Source organism: Rhinolophus sinicus, linkage group LG03, assembly GCF_036562045.2.
Source record: "Rhinolophus sinicus isolate RSC01 linkage group LG03, ASM3656204v1, whole genome shotgun sequence".
NCBI classification, from domain to species: domain Eukaryota; kingdom Metazoa; phylum Chordata; class Mammalia; order Chiroptera; family Rhinolophidae; genus Rhinolophus; species Rhinolophus sinicus.
This window is the reverse complement of record NC_133753.1, coordinates 29913514-29930856: the sequence shown is the minus strand read 5'-3', so window position 1 is coordinate 29930856 and position 17343 is coordinate 29913514. Positions and strand designations below refer to the sequence as shown.

General features: G+C 31.5%; 1 protein-coding gene across 33 annotated transcripts in view; it reads left to right on the top strand.

Moving 5' to 3' along the window:
• The window catches only part of GPHN (gephyrin), a 428300-nt gene that overhangs the window by 130242 nt on the left and 280715 nt on the right, over positions 1-17343 (top strand). For all 33 annotated transcript variants that reach the window (XM_019733621.2, XM_019733618.2, XM_074327335.1 and 30 more), the window contains one exon: positions 10442-10499. In XM_019733621.2, the coding sequence (XP_019589180.1) occupies positions 10442-10499 (58 nt within the window). The remainder of the gene's footprint in view (positions 1-10441; positions 10500-17343) is intronic.

Genomic DNA, 17343 nt, shown 5'->3' with positions numbered 1-17343 from the left:
TAATCATTCCCATTGCGTAGCAAGTTCATTTGCTATAATGTGTTGACATTCTTTGAAAATTGCCTAATTTTAATCAAGAGCATATTTGTTTACTAATGCTTACCACAGTGAATTCTAACTACGCCATTCCTTTCTCACATCATTAGATTAAGAGTATAATCCTATAACCAAATGACTAGAGTTTATCTTCTAGCAAACATGGGAATAAGTCCAAAGTAGAATTTAGAAGCAAATGTTTTAATACTTTAAATGTATAAACTATATGGTTATTTTAGACATTATGTGCACAATTATTCTGACACAAACTTGCTTTAAAATCTCCTTGAGATCATTCAAAAATCAACAAACCAACAAATATTTAATAAGCACTGATTTTCTAGGAATTGTATTAGGTTCTGTGGAAGCTATAAAGAGATAATGTATGGTTTTATATTCTCAGAAATTATACACTCAAGTTGATATATAGTAAAATACAGAGCTACAAACTCAAATGTCTTCAGTTGCCAGGGAGGTATTTTAAACATGCCAGATATCTTGGTATAAAACAATAGGGAGAGTTAGGACTAGTGTTAACCTAGAGTTAATTCCCTGATTAAATTCACATAAACAGACAGACAGACAGACAGACAGACAGATATCCAAAGAAATCACCTTAAAAGATGGAATTCATGGGCCATAAATTTACAACCCAACGGCTGACATTGGGGATCAATCGTGAGATGTCTAGAAGGACTCTGAACTTGAAAGAAGTGCCTTCACAAACAGATATGTGCTAATGCACACACAGCTTTCTTTGGTGAAAAAGCAGGTTTTTTAAATTTCTCATTAGGTTTATTTTTAGGTAGTGTGTGTGAGTGTATGTGTATGTGTATATGTGCATGTATATTTCCTATGGTGAACACAGTCCTTTTATTCTCCCTTACGTTTTATAATTGGTGATTGGTATTTTGATTTTTGCTTATTAATGACATGTCCACCCAACATATTGAACTCTTATGTGTTCTACTAAGCCCTTTAATACACATGTAATTAAAACTGAAGATACTGTGCTTCCCTAACTTGTACCTATTTTAGTGAGAATGCTTCTAATTTTTCATCTTTTAATACGATGTTACTTTTGATTTCTTGTATATCCCCTTAATCAAGTTGAGGAAATTTTCTTCTACTTCTAGCTTACTTAAAGCTTCAGTTTTTCCTTATTTAAATCAGGAGTAGATATAGTGTTGTCAAGTACTTTTATCTGTCTTATGTTTTGGTGTTACGTTTTTTCATTTACATTCAACCCTACCTAGTCCAGAGATAAATCTTACTTGACATGATATTTATTTAGAGTCTATTTAGGATTTTTGCATCTACATTTTTAAAAGACTTTAACCTGGGTTTGATACTGAGTTGATGCCAGCCTTATAGAGCATGTTGGGAAGCTTCGTTTTCTATGCTGTGAAATTATTTATGTCACATAGGCATTATTTGTTGATTCATTGTTTTATAAGACTCACCTGTAAAAATCATCTTGGGTCTGCTCATCATGCCTTTTTAGAAGTGTATATCGTCTGCTTTATAAATCTCTTTTTCTGTTTCCGGCCTTTAAAAATACTTTTAAAACTCATCCTGTATCAAGTTTTATAATTATATTTTCATAGGAAACCTTTCATTTCCTTTAGGTTTTTCAAATTTGTGAGTATAATATTGCATGTAGAATTATTGAATGTCTTCATATTTTGTCTTTTTTTTAATGTTGTTACTAAATGATCTTTAAATTTTTTTTGCTTTTTGAATATATTACTAGCCATACCATAATTTATATAACTAATTACATATTTTTCAGACATTTAGTTTTTTCATACTGAATAGGAAATAATCCAAATTCATATAATAGTTAGAAATAAAACCCAGCAGATGGCTTCTAAGTGAGTGCTCTTCCTACTATATATTACAGTTACAATGTCATCTGGTTTGTATAAATCTATAAGAAAATACATATAATTGAAGGTCATTTTGTATTCAGAAATTCATATAGTGGACTATTAAAATAGAAAAAATAAACTATAGCTAAGCAAAATAAAATTTTATACAAAAACCTGTGGTTAGAATTTTTCTATCTAATCATTTTAAATTAAAAATTAAGATAATTTTTATTCATTTTAAGATCCTCATATCTTAGTAAGCCCATATTTATTGTAATTATAAAATGATCAGCTATTTTTCTACGTTTTTTTGCCTTAAATATGAATAATATTTTTGTTGCATTTAGATTTTATGTGTCGACACAAGAAACTTCCATATCTGTAGAGAATTTTTAAAAGAATTTGTTTGAGCCAAACTGATGACACATGCTGGGAAGCAGGATCTCAAATGCTTCTGAGAATAATAGTTTCTTTTATACTTTTGAGATTAATAAGGGAATATAAGAAAGATTACATGAAGGTGGGAGAAAGCAAGGCCAGGATTGGATTACAGGACAGTTAAAATTATAGGCTCTCTTGAAGAGGTGGTCTGCTTTAGAAGGAGGGGTCTGACAGGGTGGTCACATATTAGGAGGGGTCTGAAAAGAGGCATTTCAAAGGTATGTTAACCTAAATGCACAGAAACAATGGACAGAGCTACTTAAAGCAAAGATAAGTCTTTTACTCAAGAAGTTATATGCCTGGGCGTGACTACCCACCATGACCTGCCCAGTTAGGAATTTAGGATTTATTACAGCATGCCTTTTTCATCCACATGAGGTATATTCATATACATTATTTAATTTGCTTCTAGCAGCAAAGGTATGAGGTAGGCAGGTTGGTCATGATTTTGCTTACTTTACTGATAATAAAATCTTGCTCTCCGGGAGATTAAGCAATTTCCTGAAGTCTTGTAACTCGTTGTTAGTAATAGAGCCGTTGTCAACTTAGGGTTTTTTTTATTCTCTGCCAGGTGTTCTGTAGACATATTTGAAATATGCATTGAAACTTTCTCTAAAATATTAAATACGGAATGTTTACTCTTCATTTTTTTAAAAACCAAGTCCTAACTATTATTTATTAATTTAATGTTCCCTGCTTCCCTCTAGTCTACTCTTCTAAATCAAACCCTCATTATCACATACATGAATTATTACAGTCCCTTTTCTGATGTTTCTATCAGCACTCTCTTCCTCATGTTCCAATATTGCTTCCAAATTAATCTTCTTGTGATGGTTAATTTATTTTCTTATTTTTAATTTTTAAACCTCTTTCCTTTTTTTAAATTTATTTAAGTGTGTTTTTCCAGGACCCACCAGCTCCAAGTCAAGTAGTTGTTTCAATCTGGTTGTGGAGGGCACAACTCACAGTGGCCCATGTGGGGATCGAACCGGCGACCTGGGTGTTATGAGCTCTGCACTGTAACCAACTGAGCTAACCGGCTGCCCTTGTGATAGTTAATTTTATGTGTAAACTTTACTAGTCTAGGAGATGCCCAGATAGCTGGTAAAACATTATTTTCAGGCGTGTCTGTGAGGGTGTTTCTGGAAGACGGTAGCATTTGATTCCGTAGACTGAGTGAAGAGTACCCCCTTCACCAATGTGGGAAGGCATCATCCAATCTACTGGGTGCTTGAATAGAACAAAAAGGTCAAGGAAGGGTGAATTTTCTCTCTCTTGAGCTGAGATGTCCATCTCCTCCTGCCCTTGCACAATGGAACGCCTGGTTTTGGGCCTTGGGACTCTAAACTTCACAACCATGGTTCCCTGGTTCCCAAGCCTTCAGGCTCAGACTGAGTTATACCATCTGCTTCCCTGGTTTTCCAGCTTGTAGATGGCTGATTCTTGGAGTTCTTAACCTCCATCACCTATGAGCCAATTCTTACAATAAATCTCATATATATGTATATCTACATGTATATTTATATTCATATCCATATCCTATCTGTTCTATTTCTCTGGAGAACCCTAATACACTTCCTAAATCTGCTTTCATAAGTTGTTTTCCTCATCAAAGTGATGTCAATTGCTCCTCATTGACTTTATAATAACAACTGTTTCTCAACCTAACATTTAAGACTTCCTTGGTTCCCCACCACCACCAATTTTCCAAATCCTATAGGCTACTTCATTTGAACATACAACTTACTACCTTAACTCATACTGTGCTTCTCACATAAAGTACATTTCCTCTTCATCTCTATGTATCTAACAGTCCATTTTAGGCCCTAAATGAATTTCATTTTTTCTGTCAGATCTTGAGTAGCCATTCTAGTCCTGATTTCTATATTCTGTACTATACTATTTGATAGATCTCATTGTGTGTATCATTTATTGTCAGTTTAATTATAGGTTGCTGTACTTAATTATATCACATTTTTATAACTATATTGTCAGTTTTTGATAAACGAGGATGATGACTTAAACTTTTTTGCATTATAAACTTTTTTCTTTGTATTCTCTTCAGTACAAAACACAGTGCTTTTCATATTATCGGTGCTCATTAAATTTATTTGAATTAAATAAAACTGCATAATTATTACTACTATTAAATGAATATGTTGGAAAGATAGGTTAGAGCAGAACTAACAGACCTTAATATGTATTAGAATCCATGGTAAATATATTGTGTGTACTTCTAGAAAAAAAAAATGCATTCTCATTTTTTATTTGGCTTCTACATTCCTCTACTGCAGGGTTTCTTGGTCTCAGCATTATTGACATTTTGGGCCAGATTATTGTTATGGGAAGCTCTCCTGTGCATTGTAGGATGTTAAACGGCATCTCTGGCTTCTACCCACTAAATGCCAGTAGCACCAGCCAAGCTGTAACTAATAAAAATGTGTACAGACATTGCCAAATGTCCCCTGAGAGCAAAATAACTGCCAGCTGAGAGTCACTCTGGTGGTTTGAGCAGATTTCTTTTTTCAACAGAGCGTAAGTATGTAGATAGGGCAATTAAAATTAAAATCTTATTGAAAGTGACTTTGGTTCTTTCTTAGTGTTTTATTGAATTTCCATTCTATTTCAGATGCATGTTGCTGGACAATAAAAAATGCTATAGGGATATGCTCCTTCAATGCTATTCAAATTTATAACTTTAGTAGCTTCTAATATCTAAGGTAAATTGTCAGAATGTTGAATTATCTTTGGCAGGAAGCCTGCATGAATCACTTAGTGGGAAACAGGGAAAACGTAGGAATAGAGAAATCAAAAGAAGAGAATGAACAAGGTACATCCTTAATTGTTCATCTTTCTCAATGTAAAAGATCTCCATAATATTTATTCAACAGTTATATATAAAGTGCCTTATAAATGCGTACAACAATACTAAACACTGAGTGGAATCTGTTTTTGTTGTTAAAAACGTAAGAACTGTTTCTTCTTTCTAAGTAATTTATAATGCATTGTAAAATAGCACACACACACACACACCAGAAACAATAACAAAAACAAGACAGTATATGTAATTACATAACAAATGAATTGGGATAAGCAATGCATGTTAAAGGTCTGTAGAAAAAAGAGATCATTTTGTTTTGGAATGATCATTTTCCAAGCAGTTTTCACTAGAAGTATCTTGTGTTTACTCTGCTCTTTCTCTAAAAATTAGACGATCTTTGTATCGTTACTCTCATTCAAATTTTGACCACAGTTTAGAGCACATTTCATGGACCTGAAGTTGAGATATTCTCCAGCCGCACATTCCTCTACCTGCAAGTTTGGCATCAATAATATAGGGTAATGCAATACTATGGGTTCCACTAACCTCTCTGCAATTAACTTGGAAGTAAAAATAAACTTTTACTGCTGAAAATCATGATTAGCAAACCTTTTTTCCCTGTTAGTCCTATTGTTTATTTGATACTGATAGAGTTTGAGAAGGAAGAATAGATATGTTTGAGGTGAGGAGAACAGAAAAGTTTGAAAGATAATTGGTGGTTAATGAGAAGAATAAAAACATGAAAACATCAGCTATAGCTCAGCTTAGTTAAATCCTCCACTCTCACTTCTGACAAACATTAGAAGAGAAATCAGAGTTTTCCACTATATAAACAACGTCCTTAGTTTATGTTGTTTTTCTTTTTTTAACTTAGTTCTTATTTTTTATTAAAGTAATGCATTCACATGTTCTAAAAAGTCAAATGATGCCAAAAAAAGCTCAGACCATTAAAATACAGCTTTTTTTTTCCTGCTACTTCCAGAAACAACCACTTTCTTTTAGTTGCTTCTTCTGATATTTACATACTCATTTCATATTGTGTCTTTGCTGTATGAATTTTAGACTTTATGTGTTTACTTTTGTATTAGTTTTCTTCGGCTGCCATAACAAACTGAATGGCTTACACGAAAATGTATCTTATAATTCTATAGTTCAGAAATCCCATACAGGATCTTACTTAAGCCAAGATCAAGATGTGGGCAGGGTTGCATTCCTTTCTGGAGGCTCTAGGGGGAGAAACGGTTTCCTTGCTTTTTCCAGCTTCCAGTGGCCACTTTCTTTTCTGAGCTTGTGGCCCCTTCCTTCATCTTCACAGCGACCAACATCAGGCAGGCCAAGTCTTCACACTGCCATCTCTCTCTGATTCTCTCACTTTTAAGGGCCCTTGTAATTACATTGGGAACACCAAGATCATCCAGAATAAACTCCCTATTATAAAGTCTGATGATTAGCAACCTTAATTCCATCTGAAATTTTAATGTCACTCCATTACGTAACCTAACGTTTTCACAAGGTTTATGTATATCAAACCATATGTTCAGAAGAAAAGTAAAGAACTGTTTAAATATTTTTGGGGTGTTCAGTAGGCATTCTACTCAATGTGTTCATCCTCAGGAGTGAGCATGAGACAAGAGACTTGAATCTATAGTCCCCTTAGTTGGTCCTAGGTCACTAAGTTCCTCCTATACTGTGAGCATCTGGTCAAACTAAGATTCTGGTATTTAAAAACACATGTTATTGATACAACACAGCCTCTAAACTTAAACTAGCTACTTCAGCCTTGGCTCAATTAAAGAAATAGTAGTCTGTTCCGATTCTGAAATTAATACTATGTCTGTTGGAATTCTAAGATGGGTAAGTTTTGGAAATAGCAATGATGGTGTCACATCATTGTGAATGAAATTAATGTCATGACGTAATAAATTGTACACTTAAAATGGTTAAAATGCAAATGTGTTAAATATACTTACCACAATAAAATAAGGGAAACAAAGCTAGTTGACCATAAATGTGACATTTATTCCTGGGTTTTCAATTGCTTTATGTCTATCCTTATACCAGGACCATATTGTCTTGTTTACTGTAGCTTTGTAGTATGTAACTTCAAGTCAGTTAAGTGGGAATCCTATAACTTTCTTTTTTTTCAAGATTGACTATTCTATGTCCCTTGAATTTTCATATGAATTTCAGAATCTGCTTATCAATTTTTGGAACTGAGTTCTTAAGCCCAATTCTGCTATTCATAGTTGTGGGACCTTTGAAAAACTGCTTGTCTCATTTTTTTTCATAATCATTATTATAGGCTGTGAGAGTTAAATGAGAAACTACCTGAAAAGCCTGACATAATACTTGGCATATAGTAAATGCTTAATATACTATTACTAGTAGTATTGCTACTATTACCACCACTGTCACTGCCAATGTAGTGCCATTTTTATATATTGACTATAGTAAAATAGAACTGCCTCAAGTGTATTCTTTCTTTTACAATGAGGATACTGTGTTGTAATGGAAAGAACATGAAATTTGGAATGAGTCTACCTGAGTAGTCACTATGGACTACTGATAGTATGTTAAATTTATAAGTATTTTAAATATAGCTGTGTTTCATGATGCCATGAAAACAGAAATGTCATTTTCAGAAATCAGTTCAAAGGTCAAAATTACTGGTTAGGATAGTTACTATTACTTTGGTTGTACGCAGGGAATTGGAAAAAAAGATGGGTTGAAGTAAGTTTATTCTTGAACATTTTTTTAAACTTACTTGCTTATGACTCAGTTTTCTTTAATTACTTCTAGATTTTTCCTTTTTATTGGATTTTTTTTCTAGTGTTTCTATCAGCTTTAATCTCCTTTCTCATTTCTATGTTTAGTAGTATAATACAGAGGCCCTTCAAGCTTCCTGCATTTATAGCCACTTGATCATGTGATTATTCTACTATTTTGTCAGTATACTATTCATATGCATAATGTTTGTATGTCATGTGTCCATTTTAATCCACGTAGGAATGTGTTAAATCATATATTTCACCTGTCTCTTTAACAGTCAAAACTGTTATCATTGGTTAGAAGTTGATGTAGGAATACTAATCTGGAAGCCAATTTCCCTAGGTTGCGATTCCAGGAAAGGCAATATTTAAGGTAGTGTTAGTCAACATGAATCAGAAAAATGGGTTGTTTGTTGAAGTAGAATTGAAGTTTATCATAGCAACTTTGTTTTTACTTTTCTTCCAGAAGTCAACCATCATCACCATGGCATCTTTGAATCATTATTGTCCTAACAAATTGAAACTATTTCTGTAATATGTAATAGGTGTTATAAACTGCTTATATTATAGCCAGTCTATTTTACAATAATAGGTGCTTTAAAAAATTTTTTTATTTTGAAATAATTTCAAGCTTTCAACTTCTACTTAGCTCTATTGTAACATTTTAGTGCATGATATTACAGATATTTATTAACTCATCTGCTTCCCTACAAGACTAATTTCTTTGCATCCTCATTCTTTGGATTATATCCATTACATGATATGAACTCAACGAATAAAATGATGAACTCATTATTTGCAAGGCTATAAATTGTAGTTTTTTTGCTTTAATATCTTTACCGATATCCCAACAATCTTAACTCCTAATTGAATAGCTTTAATAATTGACAATGAAAACGTTTTTTAAATGGCTACTGTAAACCTCTTACAGAGTTATATAATTTTTTATTTTAGCAACATCTAGTACTGCTCTTTTACTAGTTATTTTAGTATGGCTTTAATTATTATGTCCTTTGTGTACCTTATATAATATGAATTAACTTAAATTTCATTAATGTTTTCATCATTCAGTCATGACACTTTAAGTCTAGGAAATAATTCTCAAATAAAGACCTGAACATTACTTTCATTAGCAAAGATAAATGGTAATATTAAAGAGTTTAAATGCAGAGTTTTCAATAACAATAATTGGTTAGATTATTTTTTAATGGAAACTAGAATGTCATTTATTAATTTACATTTGAAACAGGAGATATCCTAAAGTATCTAGAATATGTAAGCGCCTTATTTATGATACTGTCTTTTCCAATACTGAGTAATTATACAGTCAAATAAGTAATCAGAAAGTTTAATCAGAAAGTTCTTTTTTAAGCACTGAATTAGAGCAACAGTAGGTAGCTATCTTGGAATTTAAGAACCTAGAGCACCTGTCTGATAGAGACATGATAGTAGCCACAAATACAAGCCATATATGTATTTTTATATTTTTAGTAGCACACTTTAAAAACTAAAAAAGAAAGAGTTGGAGTTAATTGTAATAATATAGCTTATTTAACCCAGTATATCCACAATGATATTTTAGCATGTAATCAATTTTAAAATTAAATTTTTATACTAAATATTTGAAATCTGGACTATATTTTACACTTTATGCACATCTCTATTAGCTCATTTACTTACTAGCTCCTTCGCTTACTTACAAATATTACTGAATATTTCTGTGTCTCGATTTTCCCATTTTTACAATGGAGACAGTCACAAGTGTTAAATTAGATAATATATGACTGGTTGGCAAATGGCTAAGTGTTACATAAATCCTAGCTACTTTCTAAAAAAATATTTGAAACAGATGAACATGACATGTAACGACATCACTGCCTCAAGGCAAAAATCTTATCTCAGGCATTAAATTTGTAACCCTCAAGCACTCATCTCTTTCCGTTGGACAGTGCTGAGTACACAGTTCTCTTTGACTCCCTGTTTAAATTCTTTTTTAAAAAAGCGAAATCAATATTGGTTCATCATTTGTGAAGTGTACCATACTAATGCAAGATGTTAACAGAGAAAACTGTCTTTGGGGATCTGTGAAATAGATTTCGTTACTTTTTGCTCAGTTTTTCTGTAAACCTAAAGCTGCTCTGAAAAATAAAGTCTGTTATAAAAACAAACAAACATAAAAAGCAAACACCATGTTTATTCTATTGGTTCTTGATACACCTTAGTGGTAACAGAATCCATCAGTAAAATTGCAGTTTCAGTGTCATTAAAACCATCAATAAGAGAAATTTAGTTATGGTTTAAAATCTAACTTAATGTTTCCTCTTTCAGTAGTCATTCGTTATCTACCTCTTTTTAACTAATATATGTAAAACTTAATCACAAAATGGTTGTTTTTCCTCCATGGTTATCGGGATGGACAATTATTGGTAACAGTCTGATGCTAGTGGCAGACATAATCTATATTTATACCAATTGCTGAGACTGTTTTCTTCTTCTAATTTCAGGTTGGGTGGAACTATATCAGCATACAAGATAGTACCAGATGAAATAGAAGAAATCAAGGTATAATATGGTGTTTTCACTCTGGAAAGACTGAGTATCTTGGTGGGAAGGTGGGGAAAAGAATTGCTTTTTCTTTATGTTATTGAATCTTTGGGTGTGTTAGGACAGCATTTAATTCCCAATTATCCTATTTGAATTAAAATACATGCATATATATATATACACACATATATATATACATGTATGTGTATATATATGTGTGTATGTATGTATATATGTATATATATATGTATATAAACATACATATATATCAGATTTCATCTACCATTATCAATGCATTTCTAAGAAAAATAGGGGAATCAAAAAGGAACCCTTTCCTGTGAAATTCATTGAAAATCTACTTTAAAAGGACTGTATGTAAGCATTAGTGTGCGTAATGGATCATCTTGTTTTAATTTCTTTTCCCTGTAAGCTTTCCCAATTATAAATAATCTGAGGCTTCTACGGTAGTAAATATTTCCTGGTTCCTTTGAAAACAGTACATCAATTTCAATTTAAAATTTATAGTACAATAAGTGAAAATTGACCTTTCTGAAGATTATAGCATTATTACAGTCTTCTGTCTCTTAATATTTTAGTAAATCCTATGCACTGTTAGTCTTCTAACATAACATGTAGCCCTTGTACAAAAGCAATTTACAGTCTAACAAGAACTGAACTTACTACTTATTCCATAAATGATATTTAACAATCGGATTGCAATAGTCAACTGTAAGCAATACTGAGTTAAGTTGTTAAAAATGGCATGTAAAGATCTCAACAAATTATTAAGATTGATTTGATCAACATTTCAAAATCAAGTTCAATGAATTGTAATCTTAGTAAATAATTCTTTAATTTGTTGACATTATTTTTAAATCCGTTAAGCTCATTGATCTTTATTATGTAATATTCTATTAGTTTCAATGTCAGGTGTTATGTGTAGCCAACATCAGGAATTAATGCCATGATTATATTCTAGCAATTTAGAAAAAACAATGTCAAGAGACTTATTCCAACTTAATATAAATTCGCAAAATATTTTAGATGGAAGGGACCTTAGGTCTAATCCAGATGTCTCATTTTTCAAAATAGAAAATGGGGATTAGTAAAGGTGAACTTGTTAAAATTAATTGTTTGAGGTCCAGTAATTACTTCCAGCAATATAATCAAGTATTGGTAAAAGGTTACAATAACATGAGGATATTACTTCTTGAAATAAATATTATAGTGTCAGAAAAAAATTAAACTGTAGAAACTTTAATCAATAAATGTATATATAAATAATTACACAGCATTTATATAAAGGATATAGAGTTGAAATATGTCCATCTTAAAGGTGCTCTGTCTTATTTACAATTATAATATGTTAAGTGATAAAGGTAAACAAAGAGTGCTATAATACATAGTAAGGGCACTTGGTCATTTGGAAAAGATAATCAACAGTCTTTCCAAAAGGTACACTCAGCAAACTGGAGTTCTATACAGAGGCACAGTCACCTATGAAAGCATAAATATGAGATAATATGGCACCACATCACAGGGTATAAAATAAAGACCGTTGAGATATAGGGCTGGCAGTGGGCCTTCATCCCATGTTAAAAAAAATGGGATTTTATACTGAAAACTATGGGGTGCCATTATGTGATTGTAAGAAAGAAACATAATCAGCTTGGTAAATGTTTCAGGTTTTTCCGTGATAAGTGAGAAAAATGATTTCACTGAAGAAGAGGTTCCATTTATAATATAACAAAGGAAGGAGACCAGATTGCAGTAATATAGGCACAAAAGGGTTGAAATGTGAATTAAAGTGGTGGCCCTGAGGATGAAGAAAAGACCCCAATTCAGGAAGTGTTATTTAAGAAAATAGAATAAAAAAATCCTTGGTTATTTGTTTCATGTTTAGGGGAGAATGGAAAGGTTGACTCAGGTTTCTGGCTTTGGAATCTGAATAGATTGTGTTAAATGTTAATTTAAAGAGGAGATACAGAAAAAAAGTTTGAAAGGAAAGAGGGTACGTTCTGGACTTATTTTATTTGAGGTCCCTCTCAGATAACCAGATATCCACTAAATGATTTGATAAATCAGCCTGGAACTCAGAAAAGTTAGTTCTGTCTATTGATTGATACTGAGATTTGTCACTATGGAGTTTAGTTGAGGCCATGCTAGTGACTAGAATAGCCTGAAAAAGCTGTATAAGGTAATAACAATCGACTGAAACTATTGCCTTGGAGAAGGCCCATCCTAGAACCAGAGGGTTAATATATTATTTAATTAGTTTAATTAATTAGCAAAAAAATGATACCTCTTTTTTATTAATGACTTTTCATTTTTTTAAATTAAAGTTTATTGGGGTGACAATTGTTAGTAAAGTTACATCGATTTCAGGTGTACAATTCTGTATTACATCATCTAAAAATTCCATTGTGTGTTCACCACCCAGGTTCAGTTCTCCCATCACCATATATTTGATCCCCTTTACCCTCATTTACCACCCACCCTTTAAAGGAGTAGATTTTCATTGTGATTTTTGAAATTCTAGAGTTATAAGGGTTATCAGGAGATTTTCTGAAAAAATATTCATGGATGGCATGTAATATATGATTTTTTCCCATCAATTACTGGTATTATATCTAAAAGAGCTTCAGAGAGTTTGAGTTCTGAGGCATAAAAAATATGAAATTGATTCTTGCATTAAAATGTGTTGAAAGAAAAACTGTTATAAAATATTTCACCAACATATGATGGCACCATAACGTTTTCAGCTAAAATCAGATAGTATAATCTTTTCGATTGGGGGAAATGGGAAACATCTGGGTATAATGTTCATTTTAGTTGGCTAATATCTCAATAATTTTAAATTATTTACATGGTACAATTGAGTTTAAATTTGAAATATGCTGTCAATATATTATAAATAATTATGTATATGTATTTTTACTATTAAAAATATATGATTGATTAATGAAACATAACTCAATTTTCGTCAGATGTGGTAATCTTTCACAATGTTTCTAGCATCAGAAATCATTATTTAGTTCATACATAGTTTAAATTAAGCATACATTTATTGATTATAATAAATCACCTCTTAGTGAATGGATGCTTGGCCAAAGCCTTAAGGGATAAAAAATACATTTGTAGTCCAATCCCAATCATCTCTTCTACCCAATGTACTGAGTTTTATTCATTATCAGTTTCTTGCTTTTATTTAGTTTTACCACCTATGTACACATTCCTAAATATTGTAATTTATTTGTGCTTCTCTTTGAATTTTATATGAATTGAATCACACTGTATGCAATCTTTTGTGCTTTGCTTCTTTTGTTCCACTGTGAGATTAATCCTTGTTGTTGTCGATAGCTGTTTCTTTCATTTTTTTGCCATGAAATACTCCATCATACCATAAATTTTTGAGAAATCCTACTGTTGATAGACATTCAGCTTGTTTCAATTTGGAGTTATTATGAAAAATGATACTATAAAATTCTTATGAAAACTTCCTGTGTAAGAGTTTCTCCGAGGTATACACTGAGGAAAGGAATTCCTGGGTTTTAAGTAATGTGTATTTTCAACTTTTCTGGATGAAATCAAACTGTTTTGCAAGGTAGTTATGTCAATTTACACTACCCCCTTGGGTATATTTATTTTAAATAGAGATATTTAAATATTAACTTTTTAAAGTATCTGTAATTTATTGGTATAAATTTATTTTTATTTATATATGAAATAATGAAGTTTATAGTCCAATTTATTGAAAAACCCATTTTTCCCCCACTGATTTGAATTGCCTCATGTATCATATACTAAATTTTTATATGTCTAGGTACACACATAGAAATACATAATCTGTCTTTTCCTAAATTTTTATTTCATTGATCTATTTATCTGTTTTTTGCTAGCACCATACATTGGGGGGTCGACAGTGGGAAGAGGGCGGTGGTGCCAGAAGGAAGTGGTACAATTTTCAAATGCTGAAAAAAAAAGAACTGTCAACCACAAAGTCTATATCCAGTGAAATTATTCTTCAGGAATGAACGGGAAATAAGGACATACTCAAACAAAAGAAAACTGAAAGAATTTGTCACTAGAAAACCTACTCTGAAAGAATGGCTAAATAAATTCTCTAAAGAGAAAGGAAATGATAACAGAAAAAGGCTTGAAACTTCAGAAAGGAAAGAAGAACAGCAGAATAGGTAAATATAGTAGACTTTATTTTTTTTAATGATTTTTCTTAAATCACATTTGAAGGTTGAAACCAAAATTATAACACCATAGGATGTGGTATACAATGTATGTAAATAACGAACACAGTCATATTTAAAATGTGGGAGGGTAAATTTACCTAAATGAAAGCAAAGTTTCAGAATTTCACTTAAAATGATAAAATGTCACTACCAGTACATAGACTGTAGTAAATTACATCTGTGTATTGTAATACTCAGAGCGACCACTAAAAGAAGTATACAAAAGAATATACACAAAAATACTATAAAATAACATGAAATACTAAAAAGTGTTCAAGTAGTCCACAATAAGGCATGAAGAAACATGAATGAGAAAGAGAAAACAAAAACAGAATATAAATAATAAAATGGCAGATTTAAGTCCTAAAAAATCAGCAATTACCTTAAATATAAATAATCTAAATATACCATTAAAAGACAAACTGATATAATGGATTTTTAGAAATGACCCAACATATGTCATTCTCAAAAAAATCATTTCAAAAACAATGATACAGATTGAACGTCAAATGACAGAAAAAGATATACCATGAAAACATTAATTTTTAGAGAAAAGGAAAGTTCTCAGGTCAATAATCTATGTTTCTTCCTCAAGAAACTAATAAAAGAAGAGCCAAATATAATAAAAACAAGAAGGCAGGAAATACTAATACTGATGAATCGGAATCAATGAAATTGAAAGCAGGGAAACAAATCAATGAAATAAAAATCTAGTTCTTTTAAAACTCAATAAAATTGATAAACCTCTTTCTAGACTAACAAAGATAAAGAAAAGATACAACCATCAATATCAGGATTGAACAAACACTATTACTACAGACCTTCCATCCATTAAAGGGATGACTAGTGAATACTATGAAAAACTTTATAATCATAAATTGGATAACTTAGAAAAAAAAGACCAGTTCCTCAAAACTCACAAATTATTAAAACTAACCAAGATGAAATGACAATCTATGTTGTCTTATAACCATTAAAAAAATTAAATTCAAAATGGAAAAACTCCTAAAAAAGGAATGTCCAGGCCAGATAGTTTTACTGGAGAATTCTATCGAACATTAAAGAAGTAACATCAATTTTATTCAGTCTTTTCCAGAAAATAGAAGAGGAGAAAACACTTATTTTATGAGGCTAGTATTACTCTGATACCAAAACAAGAGAAAGATAGTAGGGGGGAAAATAAGACAAATGCAATCTGATATCTCTCATGAACTTAAAATCCTCTACTAAATTTTACCAAATTAAACCCTGCAATGTTTTAAATTGTATAGCACTGCCAACTGGGATTTATTTGAGGTGTGCAAAATTTGTTCCACATTGGGAAAAAAACCAATGCAATCCGCCATAACAACAAGCTAAAGAAGAAAAATAATATGATTATATCAATTGATGCAGAAAAACTTTGACAAACTGTAAAACCCATTCATGATTAAAACTCTCAGTGAACTAGGAATAGAGGGGAATGTCCTGAACTTGATATAAAGCATCTAGAAAAACTTATGGTTAACATCATACTTACTAGTACAAGAATGAATACTTTCCTCCTGAGATCAGGAACAAAACAAAGTTGTCTGCTCTCACTACTTCTATTTAACTGAATACTACAATTTCGAAGTAGCACAATAATGCAAGAAAAAGTATTAAAATGGCACGAAGATTGGAAAGTAAGAAATAAAGCTTTCTATTTGCAAATCCATGAGTGTCTATGTAGAAAAAAATTTACAGAAAAATTCCTACAATAAATAAGTCAGTTCAATTTTGAGGATATAAGGTCAACAACCTCTCCCCCACCCACCCACCCAAAATCAGTTACATTTTCATATACTCATAACAGTTGGAAACTGATATTTAAAACAATACCATTTACAATTACTCCAACAAAAATTCAGTACTTATATATACACTTTAGAACACACAAATGTATCTGTATGCTGAAAACTGAAAACGTGAAAAAATAAAAGGACGCTTAAAGAAATGGACAGATATACCATGTTTATAGATAGAAATATTCAGCATAGTAAAGATGTCAGTTCTCCCCAAATTGACATACAGGTTTATATGATTCCTATAAAAAACCCAACAAGTTTGTTTGTTTGTTTTTTGTAGATAAACAGTTACATAAATTTATTCCAAATTTATTTGGAAAGGCATAGGTCCTAGAACAACTAAAACAATTTTGGAAAAAAACAAAGTAGAAATACTAGTTCTACCCAATGATAAGGTTTACTGTTAACCACAGTAATGAAGACAGTGTAGGCAAAAAGATAAACACATATATCGATGGAACCCATAAATAGATTCACACAAATATGTTCAATTGATTCTTAATAAAGCTGCAAAAGCAATTTGATGGATAATCTTTTTGACAAATGATGGTAGCAGAATTTGACGTCCATTAGCAAAAAAAAAAAAAACAAGGACACCTCACCCAAACCTTACACCTGATACAAAAATTAACTCAAAATGGGTAATAAATTTAAATGTGAAACATAAAGATGTTGGAGAGTAAAAGGGAAAATGTTCAAGACCTATGCTTAGTCAAAGAGTTTTTCGACTCAACTATAAAAGCACAGTTTAAAAAGGAAAATTTGATAAATTTGTACCCATGAAAAATCTAA